Consider the following 15,234-nt stretch of genomic DNA (forward strand, 5'->3'; position numbering starts at 1 on the left):
ATTCTTATATGAAAAGACCAATTCATTGAAGAGTGGACGGTGATGCCAAGATATTTATAGTGGGCTACTTGTTCAATTGGATTTTCATTGACTATCCAAACTGGGGTGATTATTCGCATGGAGAACACTAAAATTTTCATTTTATCAAAATTTATAATTAGATGGTTCTCTGTACAATAGGACATAAACGCCCTTAGTGTACGTTTTAGCCCAACCTTCGATAATGAGAGAATCACAGCATCATCAGCATAAAGTAACAAAGGACATCTTTCAACCGCAATCTTGGGGGTGTGGAAATCATGAGAAAGGCAACGTTCGTTCAGGTCATTTAAAAATAGATTGTAAAGGAGAGGGGCAAGTATACAGCCCTGTCTCACCCCTGTGGACGTGGGAATGGAATTGGTTAACCCACCCTCTTTTCCACAGCGGACACATAGGGAGGTCTGTTGGTACAGGTGGTACATCAAAAATAAAAGTCTTTTGTCAATAGAAGTTTTGGATAGTTTAGACCACAAAATATCCCAGGGGATCGAGTCGAATGCAGAGGATAGTGATAATGAGTGGCTTTTCATCACCTTAGTTATAGGAAACCATCAGAGGTTGTATACCCTAAAAACAAGATGACTCCTGCATTCATTTACTGCTTATATGCTTTCCCAGAGGTTGGTCACTGCCGGAAACAGGAAGCTGAACCAGATGGACCTTTGGTCTGATCCAGTAAGACCCTTCTTATATTCTTATTTTCTAGGAGACCAAGAAGGGAGTTGGTTGTGATGGAAACCTTTAGATGATTGTTACAACTCCTATCATCGTGTCACACCACATGCTTTGTATTTTAACTATGGGATACATTCTCCTTTAAACCATTAAGTGAAGTAGTGGTTAAGGTGTTGGAGGCTGGGACTGGCAACCAAGAGGTCTTCTGTATCTTTAAAAGTTGTGCAAGGGAGAATTCCACCTTGTGGTTTTTCCCATTAGAGTGCTGCAAGAACACCTGCACTTGGCTGACTTTCTCTTCCCCTAAAGACACAGGATCAGGCCAAGAACCTGGCAACCCTAAGTGAGCAGCAAGCACCCAGATGCTCAGATACTCAGTCCCCCTAGTGCTGCAGCTGTTCTGGAGAGCAACAGCAGGAGAGGGCTGTTTCCTTCATGCCCTGCTTGTGGGTTGCCCAGAAGCAAGTGGTTGGTCACTGTGGGAAAGAGGCTGCTGGACTGGATGGACCTCCAGGACTTGACTCTTATGTTCAGGGGGAAGGATATCGCTGGGCTAGGAGCCAGGAATGAAACATTGCAGCTCCCACTAAGCATGCCCACCAAAGGCAGCGGGGATGGGAAAAACTAAGGAGCACAGCTGAGTTAGTCTGGTGCAGGGTTGGCATTGGAGGGTGTGTGTTGAGGAACACCTCCACAAATCACAACAAGCAAAGGCTGGGTTCCAAGGAGTGAAATATTTTGCCTAGGGCGCTGAAGTGCCTGCAGCAATCCCAGATCCCTGGCCTAATCCACTCAGTTTATAAAAATTCATATGGTTTCTATTTTCTGCTTTACTATGAATTTTAAGCAGATGAACACAAGGACTGCATGGGGGCCTGCTCTACCATACCCAGTCGATTATAATTAGTCAAGTGTGTGTGAGAAAGAGCACATTGGTAGCGTACATGAGAAGACCCTTGCGTTGTTGCCACCTTGTTCTCTCTCCCCTCTACCTCCTTCGGCTTGGATGTTCTGCTTGTACTTTGCTATTAATCCAAATCGGAGTTTCTCTTGCAGAAATCATTTCAGAGCTGTTTCTGTTCCCTGCCAATCACAGCAGGGCCCTCTCCTCCAACTGAAACATCTCCAGTTTTGTGGCGTTGCCACAACAAGCGATAAATAACAACTGGTATGCATTCAGGGGTCGTTTGCAGCAAAGGCAGACGCTTGTGCTCCAGCTAATTAAGTTACATGGCACTTGACAAAGCTGGTTCTTTAGCCTGCCTCCCTCTTTTCTGAAGATGAATAATGGTTGACAGGTAAATTGCGCTTCAGTGGAAGCAGCTGAAGAATCTTCCAAAGCGTCCCTGGCTCCTCCGGAGTAGGAACAGCAAGGGGCCCCAGCTGCTAAAATCTCCTCACATGATGAGGTGTGAGAGAGACATTGCTGAGCGCAGTCAGAAGCTCCCCGTCAAAGGTAGCTAATGCAAATGTACTAGGAAGTAGAAGGGAGAGCTGTCACACTGCCTTGGACATGCATTGACTGAGGGGAAGATGCATTTCGGTTTGGGGGGAAACGAGCAACAGTGTGATTGAAAGCAAAAATAAATACGAGAAAGAACTCCTTAAAGCAAAACACATCTTTCTCAGGTGAGCCTGTTTTTAGAAGGTGCCGAAAAGAGTACAATGAAGGCATCTGCCTAATGTCAACAGGCTGGGGGTTCCAAAGCATAGGTGGTGCCACACTAAAGGACTGATTTCTTACAAGAGCAGAACAAGTATTATGTGGCACCCGTAACATAGAAAGCGCACCTTGAGCCTGGCCTTGTCGCAAATCAGCAACCAGTGCAGATTTCAGAGCCGAGGTATTATGTGCTGATAGGGTCTCACTCACGTCAGCAATCGTGCCACAGCATTCAGGTTGGCTGGCTGCCAGGATTTTTTTAGTTGTGGTTTTTGGTTAGAAACACTGACTGGTTGTGGGATGGATGGGGTTTTGTCTAGGCAGCCTCAGGTCTGTGAGTGACATCTTGACTTTATGCAGACTATGCAGCTTGCCCACGGCTGCACAGGTGGCAGGGCACATAACCCCTGAGCCACTCACTGTGGGGTGATCTTTAGCTGGCCCAGGAGACATGAGCAGAGATTTGAACTCACAGACTCTGGACTCCCAGCCAGGCTGTCCTCCCCACTGTGCTATACCAGCTGTATGATATGCATAAGATATGCTAATAGCAGCTAGCTTAGATGGCTGGTGAGATGTAGTGGTTCAAGTGTCGGACTGGGACCTGGGAGACCAGGGTTCAAATCTCCATTCACCCATGAAGCTTTCTGGGTGATCTTGGGCCAGTTATAACGTTTCAGCCTAACCTACCTCATAGGGTTGTTGTGAGGATAAAATGGAGAGGGAGGAAAAGCATGTATGCCATCCAAACAAGCAAGAGACAAGCAAGGACTCATTCCAGCCAGGCAGAAACACTTAGGGTGTGAAAAAGGGCCAGTGATATGTGTGGTCTGAGGAGAGTTCTGAGGGCCAGGTAGAGAGCCCTTGAGGGCTGCATTTGGCCCCCGGGCCTGAGGTTCCCCACCCCTGAGATAGATCTTTGGTTTGATCCAGCAAGGCTCGTCTTGCCTTCTGATGGTGTGGGAGTGCGGCGTGGAATGGCTCTCTCCCCTCTAAGGCAGCATCTAGGGAACCTAGCCCAGCAGAAGCCTTTTCTCTTAAAGGGCTATAAAAAAACCCGGCTGGCAATCCACCCTCCTGTTGCTGCTGAATGTTGCTGGAATGTTTGCTGATGCCTTGGGCTGTCGGCGCCGATTTTTATATAGATAAACACGTTTGCAACTATTCTTCAAGGAAGTGAGAGGGAACAATCATAAAGGAGTGTGTGATGCCTTCAAACAAAAGAGGGAAGAAAGAAGCTGAAGCGTTTGGTGCGGTACTAGGATGCTCTGACAAGTGGCAGCCGTGGATTTTTGTAGAGATAAGTGTTTTCACCTTGCCGCTTCCTGGAAACAAATTATCTAGCCGCTGTTTGTTACATAAAGATCAGGAGACCGAGAAAGTGAAAAGGTGAAACTTGCACTGAAAAATGAGGAGTGGGTAAAGCGGAACCAACCATTGTGATCATTTTGGATGCTTTCACACAATCCTCTCAACCCACGGATGGCATTTATGTATGCCGAGAATGGTGGTCTAGTGGTTAATGGGGAAGAACAATAATAACCGCTAGAGTAGATTAATGCTCCAATGGCACCCAGCTCTCTTGGTTTAGCCCATATAATGGGTCTGGGGAACAACAAGTGTTGGAGAGGCTGTGATCAGCAGTCACAAGTGTTGGCATTTAAATATTGGCATTTAAATATTGGGAGTTAATTTTTCAGAAGGTGAAAAAGTTTACTGGGCAGGATCTGACACGGTCTCTGGTGTTGCCACAATATTTGGGAAGGGGAAATTGAGGAGGCTACCCAGAAGCCACTTATTGGACTCCTGTTGACTGCAGCCGGAAGGAAATTACAAAATGCTGGACAATGCGTGAGCAGCTGATGGTGGATGATTGGCTGCAGTGGCTACAGCATGGCTGAAAAACTGGCATTCAGCCTCAGACTATCAAGGGGCAGGCAACAGCACTAGACTTAAATAGAACATACTGTATATATACAACAGTATCCATGGATACATTAGGGGTGTTTCTCAGGCATCTCACATCTGAGGGCCAGAATGTGATGCAGTGGATTGCGTGTTTTTGGGTCCCTAAATTCAAATCCCACCTACGGACACTTTGGGTGTGTTCTCTGTAGTCAAGGATGCATATGCAGAGGCATGCTTGTCTCTATTCTCAGGAACAAAATGGCACATGGTGCACCATGGGCTTTTTTCAGGAGAGCTATTTCTAAATAGTTCACCTGCTCTTTATGTACAACAGGAGTACAACCCCTACATTGTTCCTTAGTAGGGTTATCATCACGATCAAAGATGGCTCATGAAGATATCCCTCATTTCTCTGATGTGGCTTGCAGAGAAAGAGAAGTCCTTGGCATGGCAGTTCAGGTGGAGCAGGCTGCATTCTGCTAAAAGTCACTTAAACACTCCAGGAGTCGAGGTACATGCTCGCCTTTCAAAATGAGCCTGTCCTCCTTTCTCCCTCCTCACTTTCAGTGCTCTCTCAGAGCTGGAATTGTGCCAGCAGCTTCATGCCGTGCATGATGATCTATCCTGTCTCCCTGTCAATAACATACTCAAAGCATCTAACAAAACCAAAACACCAATAAAACATAAAATACATCATAAAATTAGCAATGAACCACAAGCATAAAGAGCAAGTATCATTTTTACTCTGTGGGTAGGATATTTCACATCTGAATGATCCTCCACCAAAAATATCTCAATGCACAAAGGCAACTAGAATGCCTGGGAGAAGGCTAATTTAGAGCCCTTGTTCCTGACACAATACCTTTCTATGTGCAAGGAAAATTTCTTCACAGAGGAAGCTTCAAATATGAGCCATCCCCACACTTGCAGCCTTGAATGTCATACCATGCAGATTCTGCTACATAGTCAAATCAGCACTCAGTCTTTACTGGTAATCTAACTCACCCGAGCGATCAGTTCCCCAACCATGCCGGTCCAGGTTCCGTTAGCCTCAGGAACACCATACACTCCGTCGCCAACCAGGTGGATCTTGTAGTTGAAATGCAAGATCGCTGCAAGCTCCGTCAGCATGTCCACACAGAAGCCTTCGTAGCGGTCATTCCCTTCCAGCTCTTGATGGTTGCCCTTGAGCATTAAGTAAGGGTTTTCCTGTATCGAAACTGGGCAGCTGTCATTCCCATCTTAGTCATGGAGTTGTAACAGCACTAGATTTAGCACAAATCGGAAAGCAGGGGCAGGTGATGTGATGGACTTGCCGGGAACTGCCCGGAAGAAAACAAAGTCTCTGGAAAAAAGATTATCCAGACTCTCTTCTCCCTCTCAAGTCAATCTGGGATGCAGCAATGGCAAACCAGATCCATACTGGCAGATTCCACCCCTCTCAATGTTCACAGATGGAAAACAATGTCATTCTGGTTAAGTGGCATCCCTATTAGGAGATAGTTTAGCAAGGGAAGCTTCCCCCACCCACGCCACCAGTCGAAGAGCCTGGCAAGGATATGGCGGAGGCCAGATGTGGCCTGCCAGCTGCTGGTTCCCCAAACACAGTCTATTGGGTAGACAAAAACATAGTTAAGCTTTCTCCAACCAGGTGCCCTCCAGATGTTTTGGATGACAACTCCTATTATCCTTGACCATTGACCATGCTGGTTGGGGCTGATGGGAGTTATAGTCCATAGTATCTGGAGGGTATCAGGCTCAGGAAGGCAGGCATAGCTAATGGAAGCCTCCAGGTTTTGGAACACTGTCATTGTATCCCAGAAATCTTCCAGCTGGAAAGGATTTAGTCAGAACACAAAGTATCCCTGGAACTGAGCAGAACAAGGACAAAACAGAACCATGAATGGAGACCTCAAGCATGCATTTTAGGAAAGTAAGAATAGCTTATGAAAACCATAAAGCATTTGGCCATATTGAGAGAAGAGTGATGCAAGGAGCCACTGAAAATATGAAACCAGGATGTACAAATATAAACCTGGGTGACTCAAACTGTGTTCATCTTAATCACAGCAAGAGGTTTTACATAGGCAGGAGAGGTAACCCACCCTCTCCACAATCCAGCTGGGTCTCTAACCCAAACGGCATTTGGAGAGGAATTTAAAACTGTGATGTATTGTACACCTCCATTCTAACCTTCTCCCCAGCCTGTTCTGAACTCATCAAATATAATTTCCATGTGACATATCAACATGAGTTTAATTGGGATGTCATAAATGGACATTGATGCTGCTGTGAGTGGCTTCATCATCTGTTCCTTCAAGAACTCAGCATGCGGCTTGATGCATGGAAGGGATGGGCATGGGGTACAGAGGAGAGTAGGGGCTAATATTGGGAGGCCGCCCCTGAGATGCCAGAGCAGAAAAGGGGATGGCTATGACCCTCCACGCTTACCAGGATGGTGGTGACGATGAGCGTGGTGTTGAAGAGGCTCTCTGACACATTGGAAGAGAAGATCTGGTCATCCATGGTGAGGCCTTTGGTAACATGCCAGTGACCAATCTGAAGAAAAAAAAAGCAGAGTCATGGCATGTACAGTGGGAAATGCACATGGCAGTCTTCTGCCATGTGGCTACACTGACTAACATTTGGGCTAGCCTCGCTAAAGGTGTTTGTCGATGCTACATTCACTTTACAGAGCACCCCACCAATAATATTATATCAGAGAGAGAAATCAGGTGCCACTTGGCTTTGCCAAAGCCAAGCAGAATCTGGATAGAAAAAACTAGACTTGTCATGGGCCTGGTTCCAAGAGATGCACAGTAAGAGGAAGGGTTGCTTAAAAACTCTAATGAGCAGGATGTTGGGTAGGGATGGAAAGACCTGTCAGTTTTGGTCCTCTCAGTTTCTCATTTTTTGAATCTTAAATTCAGTTTTGCAGCAATTGGTGATTATATATATATATATATATGAAAATTCAGCATTTTAGTGCAACACATTTTTGTATGCAGTTTTGACCAAGATACACATTTTTGCAAGCGATTTATCCTGATATAATGCATTTTATATGTTATCTTCATGAATATATTCATTTTTATGGACATTGTCCTCTAATATATGCATTTTTGTAAACATTGGTTGAAGAACTGCACTGCAAAATTTGGAAAAGTGTGAATGTTAAAGGATGGCTGTGTTTCTGTTGTCATATTGTTTCAGAAAGTGAAAATTTCTCCCACACCCCTAATTCTGGGTAGTGTCTGGGAGGCAGATGGCTTCAGAGGGAAGGTCCCCACAGGAGAACAACACCTTTGTTTTGTCCATTGAGAACCACTGTAACAGATTATCCGAACATGGAAATGGATATATCGTTAACTATTCCACTGCTCCGTTGCATCCTTGTGAACTGCTTTGGAGCTAAAGCACATTCTCTAGGGCCCTGTTCAGCTACTAATGACCCTGATCTCTTGTCCTCTATTGCTGCTGCCTCAAGATTAATTAACCTTTTCCAAATGACACCAAGCTAATCAACCCAACAATCCAACAAGTAGTATCATCCCCCCAATTTAAGCTTCTATGCTGTTGTTGTTAAAACTAATTTACACTTTTCAGCAGCAATGGAATGGAGCCATAAACCCTTCCTGACACGCTGGACATCTAGATTTCCCCTTTATGCAACAGAAATCTCACACAATCAAGGAGACAGCACTGGGAATCCTGAGTTTCCACCTCTCCCAGTTTGGATGGAAGACACTCAGTTTCAAGACAGATTTCTCTCCCACCAGAAAAGCTGATCCCACCTTACTTCTGACCCCTCATTTTTTGTGGCTTTCTAAATAAATATTATGGTCACACCAGGTAAACCGCTGAAGGGCTGAATTTGCTAGAGCAAGACAATGCCATCTGAAATGCAGCTTAGCTCTTTTGCAATCTTTGTGGCTTGATTGTGAGGTATGATAACTTTATTAAATCTTAGCTCCTAGAGAGCTCACATCTAAAGTCTTCCAAGATAGACTTTGCAAGGCATTAGATTTGAGTTATGTGGCTGCTCAGGTTTAATAATACTTAACATTTGTATAATACTTTCAGGTGTTCAGAGCACTTCATGGACATTGTCTAATTGTAATCCTTACAACAGCTCTGCAAGGCAAGTCAGTTTTATCGCAGATGGGGGGGAGCGAGGCTGAGAGGAAGTGGCCTGCTTAACTAAGGTTCATGGCTGAGGCAGAATTCAAATTGGGGACTTCCTGGTTTGCAGCTGAGCTGCTGTGCTACACCAGATCTCATACATTTGTTAAAATAACTACTAAACAGAAGTAAACCTAAGGAGAACAATGTTTCTACCAACTGTTCACCTGAGAACATGGAATGCTAAAGCATGGTCTAAGCTGAGTCACAGACAGACAGACAGACAGACAGACAGATAGATAGATAGATAGATAGATAGATAGATAGATAGATAGATAGATAGATAGATAGATAGATAGATAGACAGATAGATAGATAGATGGATAGATAGACAGATAGATGGATAGATAGACAGATAGATAGATAGATAGATAGACAGACAGTTAGATAGATAGACAGATAGATAGATAGATAGATAGATAGATAGATAGATAGATAGATAGATAGATAGATAGATAGATAGATAGATAGATAGATAGATAGATAGATAGATAGATAGATAGATAGATAGATAGATAGATAGATAGATAGATAGATAGACAGACAGATAGATGGATAGACAGACAGATAGATGGATAGATAGACAGATAGATGGATAGATAGACAGATAGATGGATAGATAGATAGATAGATAGATAGATAGATAGATAGATAGATAGATAGATAGATAGATAGATAGATAGATAGATAGATAGATAGATAGATAGATAGATAGATAGATAGATAGATAGATAGATAGATAGACAGATAGATAGAGAGATAGATAGACAGATAGATAGAGAGAGCATCATGGCAAAGTGACTGAGATCACATCCACATTATATATTTAAAGCATATGACTTCCCTCAAAGAATCTTGGGAACTTCAGTTTGTTAAGGGTGCTGTGAAGTATCAGTCTGCAAGGTTAAATTACAGTTCTCAGGATTCTTTGGGAAATGCCACAACTGTTAAATGTGCTTTTTACTGTTTTTATTTATTTATTTATTTATTATTTTTTATTTATTTCTGTTTATTTTGGTTTTTTATTGTTTATTTATTTTAAATGAATGGTGTGGATGTGACCTGAGCCATTATGACTCAGGGAATACCTGCTTCAGATCTCTAAATGGCATTAAGTAAGCTACTATTTTTCAGTCTCAGCCTCCTCCCCCTGCACTCCATGCAGTATGGGCCAATAACACTGATCCACTTTACAGGATTGTTGCAAGGATTGCAAGATAATGCATATGAAGTGCTTTGAACTTTGAAAAGTACTGTACAAGTGGTTGTTATTATTATCAAGAAAAGATTGTTCCTTTTAGTATCTATTTAGGGATGTGCTGAATAAATGCACATAATGAGATGCTATTAAATTCAGCTGGCATACTGCAATACCAGATACGCATTCCTGCCCATGACTCCCGCACCTGTGAAGCGAAGCTCAGAACTCCCATAGCCCAGAGGCCTTTACTGATGGGTAGGTATTTACCTGTGTCTTGGAAACTGACTTCCAAGTTTTCTGATGCGTTCATCCTTCAAAAGCTATACATACAGACTGGTACAAATGAGTTGTTTTAGTAGTGTCCAATATTTCATGAGAAAATGCTTAGATGCTGTGCAAGTTGGAGTTTCCACTCTATTGCACAGAGGTTTGCAACAGATGATGGACAGGACACTCACTGGATCCTTCTTTTTAACTCAGAGGGATGCCGCAAAACCATAGTCATACAAAGACTACTGGCTGTCAACAACACTTGCTAAGACCTCCAACCTCAGAACCTGAAACAGCATTGTGCTTTGTCCTGTGGCTTCCAGCACCTGCCACCTCCAGTACTAGGGCAAAAACAGAGGCACCATTTTTCAAATATTGTATCATGTCCTCTTTTTATCACTACAGGTATTCATGTTATGGGAAAAGCTGAGCCCTTGACTCAGGTCCAATAGCATCACTTGTCACTTAGCACTTGTCTTTAAGTATGCTAACTCATTAAAGAACCCCCCTGAGGGATGAGAAAAGGCTGGCGTTCTCTGGCAGATGGAGAAAGGACTCACTCCAGGGTCACCACTGTTGCAGCAATTAAAAAAAGGACTGCAACCAGTCCTGGTCTCTCTTCAACCTACGTGCTGTGCCAACTGAAAATCAACTTGGATTGGCTGGTGCAAATCTCCCAACACAAATGCTCTTTAGCCACTCAAAATCCCACTTCAGTTTAATGCACTAATCAGTTTAAGTGGAAGTTAAACTGGTTTAAATGAGCATGTAATAGGAGTGTGGTCTGGTGTAACTAGATTGGTATTGGCTACATGGGAGCAAAGTTTTCGGATATAGTCAAAGGGCATCTCTCTCAAGCTGTGGCCACGGACCACACAGTTTCCTTTTCGTTACTTGGAAATATGTACAAGGGAAGAGCACCAGGGAGGGGTGATTCAAGTTCAAATTGCTGCTCAGTCTGTGAAGCTCACTGGGTGACCCTGGGCCTGACACCTTGTACCTCACAAGGTTCCTGTGAGGATAAAATGTTTGTTTTGACATCTAAAACCCTAAGCAGCTTGAGACCTGAGTATTCAAAGAACCACTCACTTTCATTTGAACCTACCCATTCCCACATACTATGCTCCAGATGCCTCTGCTGGGGGTTTGGCAGGGGCAAACACAGACAGGGTCTCTTCAGTGGTGGTGCCCTGGCTTTGTCACACCTCCTCAGGGCTGCAGACCTGGCACCACCTATTGATGAGCTCAAATAGCTTCCACAGTTTTGCAGCATCATTCACAGGAGGCAAAGTTATATGTGTGTTCATGCGTGCATTCATGTAGTCTGGGGGAGGAGATCTTGGGCCCTCCAGATGTTGCTGAACTACAACTCCCATCATCCCTGGCCATTGGCTATACTTGCTAGAGCTGATGGGAGCTGCAGTTCAGCAACATCTGGAGGGCCAAAGGTCCCCCACATCAGGTGTAGCCAGTTTGATGACTTGGAGGATGGGAAAGCTGACCAAACACAGTGATGCCAGCGATGGTGTTACTCCTCATGGCTAGCAGCCATCATTTTCCTGCCTTCATTGTTCTTGAGGGGTCTTAAGGGGAAGGCATGATGGCTCCCAGCACCCAGGGGGACTCCATTCCTTACAGGAGTGCTACTGGTGCACAACGGGCAATGGCGATGGAGAAAAGTGAGCCAGATAAGAAGTCTTGGGGCATTTTCCCCTCTCGCACCGAATTCAAGCCAAATAACTTTTGGCTCAGCAATAGCACCATGCCTATTGTGCTGCAGGCACCAAGTTAAAATATCACCATCACTTGCCTTGGCATTTAAGGAACAGCAGTGGCGAAGGGCCACAGCTCAATGCTTTGCATGCAGAAGGTCCCAGGTTCAATCCTTGGCATCTCCAGGGAGGGCTGGGAGAGTCTCCCTGCCTGAAATCCTGTATAGTTGCTGCCAATCAGTGCTGACTATAGTGAGCTAGCTGGACCAATGGTTTGACTCAGTATTAGGTAGCTCCCTGTGTGAGTCTTGAAGATGCTTCCTGCCTTAGATCTCACAGGTTTCTTTCTCTGCTGTTGTTGTATTGACTGTTCTGTTAGATTTTAATGGATTTTTATTGCTATTATTAATGTGGTTCACTGCAAACCTTCTTGGACATTTTTAAAAATTTAAAGACAAGACACCAATGCTCAGAATGAATCAATGAGAATAATCCCACCCCCCGTATACCTCTCTGAGTGCTTGAAGGAAAGCGGGATCCAAATGATGGACTGAGATGATGCTGTTTGTATGAGCGTGCTGCCAAAACTTCCTGTGGCTATTGTGGGGGGGCTTATATATATGTGAACATTTGCACAGGGAGCATGTGGACTCATAGCTCATGCTCCTAACTACCATGCTCCACCAACTCTTCTCCTTCATTGTGATTACCAGGGATCTCAGTGATACATTATTAATTCCCCCCAGTTCAGCCAGTTAGCACCAGATAAATTTTAATTTTGACAATCCTCTAAGTCTGTAATTTCTTCTTTCCCTGCTGGCTTTCCAAAACTAATTGGCTACCGCTGCTGCCTCCTCTGACACAAGAACTGATGTGGACCCTGCCTGCGTGATAGTGCCAAAGCTGAATACATCAGTGTGTGAAGGTTATTCCACCCCATACTGTGCTTACACTGACTTGGGGATGACTCTCTTGATGGCAAGGCAACGCCACTAATTGGCTCCCACAGTCCTCTGTGTCTGAAGTTGGATACAACAGAGAACACTAAAGCACTAGATCTTCTCTCTCGGATGGTGGGCAGAAGGAGCAGGTTGCACGTTACACTCGCCACACGAACAGCTCTTTACCCCTGCTGAAACGTTTGATGCTCCCCGCATCAATATGCAGAGAAAGCTGGAAGGGATGAAAATCTCACACAGAGAGAAAAAGGAGTCACTGCTTTCCTTTCCCCACCAGTTGTTCATCTCCCCTGGCTAATGGTCAGTGCCCCCCTCGCTCTGAACTCCTAAGGTAAGTTTGCTAAGGGTGCAACTAGGCCGAACAGGTCTTTAAAAAAAAGCATGTAATAGCAATCACATAATGTGGAGGGATCTACTTATGCACCACACACAAGGTGTATCGTTGAAGAACAATGACCACAATGAGACAAATGTGGGTTAAATGTGGCCACAACTTTATTGGTTGGAGCGCTGCATAGGGCAAGGAACCTGCTGTCAGGCAGCCCACCTGGGGTAGCTGATATCTTTCCCTCCTTGCCTGCTGGGCAACCTGGAGCAGTTGCCAGACTCTTAGATCCACCATGGCACAGGCTACAACCTGGTTGTGTGGCAGCTGGCCAGACCCCCTCCTCCTGAGCTGCAGCCGAGGCCTTAGAGCAGCGTTTCCCAAGCTTTGGGTCCCCAGATGTTGTTGGACTACATATCCCATCAGCCCCAGCCAACATGGCCAATGGTCAGGAATTATGGGAACTAGAGTCCATCAACATCTGGGGACCCAAAGGTTGGGAAAGGCTGCCTTAGAGCAACACCTTATGAGACCCCCAGTAGGCTATGGATCCTGCCTCAGGCACTAACTTGGGCTACCAACCGGCTCCCAGGGTCAGGGCTGGCCCAGGCCACAACATGGCAGTGCCAACTGACCAGGATTGGTTAGGATTGGTCCCTCCTTATATGCTGCGCAGGTGCACAAAGTAGGCTCACTGCAAAAACGGTGCTGAGCTGTGTCTTGGAACATAGCACTGGGGGAGGAAGGGGTTTTAAGCCTTTTCCCTCATGCAGCGACAATTGCCCTCCTCTCAAAATCTACTGCTTGATCCCTAAAGCAAAATGAGAGCCTGCATGTTTTGCCCTTTGGGACAAATATGAGCTCCAGGGGATTTGCATCAGGAAGCGTCTGTGCCTGTGTGTATGCGTGTGCATGCAGTCGATTTGGGCCCAATCTGCATCTGCCATTAAACTTAAAAAAAAAAAAAACAGCAGGAGATCCTGTCGCAGATTTCCTGCTGTCGTAACTCTCTGGGCCCTGAAAGAGAGATAGGGGGAAATAACAGCTGATGGAGAAAGGCAGCTACTGGTTCCTCCTTCCCCATATGTGCGTGATTTATATCCCCTCCAGCTTTCTGTGCCTGATAGCGGGGAAGCTTTCACAATTCTCAAAAGGCAGTGTTTTCATACTTTTTATTTATTTATTAAATTTATATCCCACCCTTCCTCCCAGTAGGAGCCCGTAGGGAGAAAATAATGCATACCGATGCAATGATGATTTCTTTTCTTCTACTTTTGTGCTATGCTAGGGCCTTGGAGAAAGTCTTTGGCCACATTCACACCAGACTTTCATTCCACTATTATTCCACTTTAAACTCTCACGGACTCCCCCAGAGAATCCTGGGAAGTGTAGTTTGTGAAGGGTGCTGAGACCTGTTAGGAGACTCCTGTTCCCCTGACAGAGCTCTGGTGGCCAGAGGGGTTTAACAGTCAGCACCTCTTCTGGGGACTGTAGCTCTGTGAGGGTAATAGGGCCCCTCCTAGCAACTCTCACTAGCCTTCACAGACTACACTTCCCAGGATTCTTTGGGGGAAGCCACGGCTGTTTCAAGTGGAATAATAGTGGAATAGTCTGGTGTGAATGTGGCCTCTGCTAATCAGCTGTGAGGAGTCCCCTCCACACCTAGCTTTGAAGCCCCAGATGTGAATCCATATCATTCTTCCCAGGAAGCAAGAGCTTTGACTGAGCCACTGAAAAGTGTGCTCAGGACTGCCCAGGAGAACCAAGCTAGGCCATTCCACATTGCGAGGGGCTGATGGGGCTGAAGTGAGATCATAACATGAGTGGAAAACCCAGAGGTGTGGTGGAGAAGCTGATGAATGCTTAGCGAGGAGGAGAAAAAGTACGCCTTGAAAGAACCTGGCCTGGCACCAGAGGTTAGCATTGTCAGGCATCTGCCTTGGCCCATGCCTAAGGAAGGGTCCTCTTGCTGATAACCAGAGCCAAGTGACCCTTCTTGCCATGCCACCTACTCTCTTCCTCTGCCCCAGACAGATAGCACAAGCAAGCAAGTGACTGACAGGAGAAAGGAACAGCAGTCGCTGCCTCTCACTCGCTCCCCTGCCCTTACCCTCGCACTCAGTTCTGGTAGCTCAGCCCAGCTGCACTTCCATGAAGCTGGCAGGAGGAAGAGCTCAATATCTGTGAATTCCTGGTACTCCTTGTTCCTGTTCTCTCTTGCACACTTCCCATAGGCATCTGGTTGGCCATTGCGAAAACAGGTTCCTGGAGTAGATTCACCTGATCTAGCACGAATC

General features: G+C 45.3%; 1 protein-coding gene across 4 annotated transcripts in view; it reads right to left on the minus strand.

Moving 5' to 3' along the window:
* GRIK4 (glutamate ionotropic receptor kainate type subunit 4) overlaps positions 1-15,234 on the minus strand; it is a 452,002-nt gene that overhangs the window by 55,736 nt on the left and 381,032 nt on the right. For all 4 annotated transcript variants that reach the window (XM_061592684.1, XM_061592685.1, XM_061592686.1 and 1 more), the window contains 2 exons: positions 6,740-6,847; positions 5,294-5,497 (listed from right to left, as the gene is read on the minus strand). In XM_061592684.1, the coding sequence (XP_061448668.1) occupies positions 5,294-5,497; positions 6,740-6,847 (312 nt within the window). The remainder of the gene's footprint in view (positions 1-5,293; positions 5,498-6,739; positions 6,848-15,234) is intronic.

This window comes from Rhineura floridana, chromosome 12, assembly GCF_030035675.1.
Source record: "Rhineura floridana isolate rRhiFlo1 chromosome 12, rRhiFlo1.hap2, whole genome shotgun sequence".
Taxonomy (NCBI): domain Eukaryota; kingdom Metazoa; phylum Chordata; class Lepidosauria; order Squamata; family Rhineuridae; genus Rhineura; species Rhineura floridana.